Raw genomic sequence first — 776 nt, 5'->3', positions numbered from 1 at the left:
ATAGATAGATAGCCTTTATTATTTAGACTCATGGTCCATAAAAATACACATATGCAGAGAGACACATGGCACAATTTTAACTGCTTTTAGTTCAAATTTGTAGTTTTAGCTGGAGTTGAAACCGAACAATTGCTTGGGGCAAAATCAGTGTCCCGAGAAAGTTCAAACAAAGGATTTCAATAGACTTCATTGTGCATGTATTACTTCGACAATGTGTGTGTGTGTGTGTGTGTGAGATCTTACTTGACTTTAGCAGCTTCTGGCACACTTTGCAGCTCTTCGCTGAAAGCTGCCACCTTGGGGAACGACCTTTTCAGTACAGTGATCAGGTAGTGGAGCAAAGTGACGTTTCTATAAAAACACACACACACACACACACACACACACACACACACACACGCACACACACAAAACATAGTGAACATTTAACTTCACTTCTCAGTGGCTTTCACAACAAATAGTTAATCTTGCAAATAGATGTTTTTAACAGCAGACAATTCATTTAGACTTAGACTTCTCTTTAATCCTATTGGGATGACTCCCGCAAGGAAAGTATACAGTATAGAAGACAATGTAAAGATAACAGTAATAACAGTAATAAAAATAGTAATAATAACAAGAAGAACCTTTGGCTTAAAAAAAAAGACATAACTTGCCAGTAGGACCCTATGCTGTAGTATCTACCGGACCCTATGCTGTAGTATCTACCGGACCCTATGCATAGTATCTACCGGACCCTATGCCGTAGTATCTCGGACCCTTTGCAATAGTATCTA

The 776-nt window shown here is 38.7% G+C and overlaps 1 protein-coding gene across 1 annotated transcript in view; it reads right to left on the bottom strand.

The window, feature by feature from the left end:
- The window catches only part of LOC117935470 (disheveled-associated activator of morphogenesis 1-like), an 18294-nt gene that overhangs the window by 3287 nt on the left and 14231 nt on the right, over window positions 1-776 (bottom strand). Inside the window, exon 16 of the mRNA XM_034857670.1 lies at window positions 244-351. Within this exon, the coding sequence (XP_034713561.1) occupies window positions 244-351 (108 nt within the window). The remainder of the gene's footprint in view (window positions 1-243; window positions 352-776) is intronic.

Source organism: Etheostoma cragini, chromosome 20, assembly GCF_013103735.1.
Source record: "Etheostoma cragini isolate CJK2018 chromosome 20, CSU_Ecrag_1.0, whole genome shotgun sequence".
NCBI lineage: Eukaryota > Metazoa > Chordata > Actinopteri > Perciformes > Percidae > Etheostoma > Etheostoma cragini.
The sequence above is the reverse complement of the archived record's forward strand: the minus strand, read 5'-3'. Positions and strand labels throughout refer to the sequence as shown.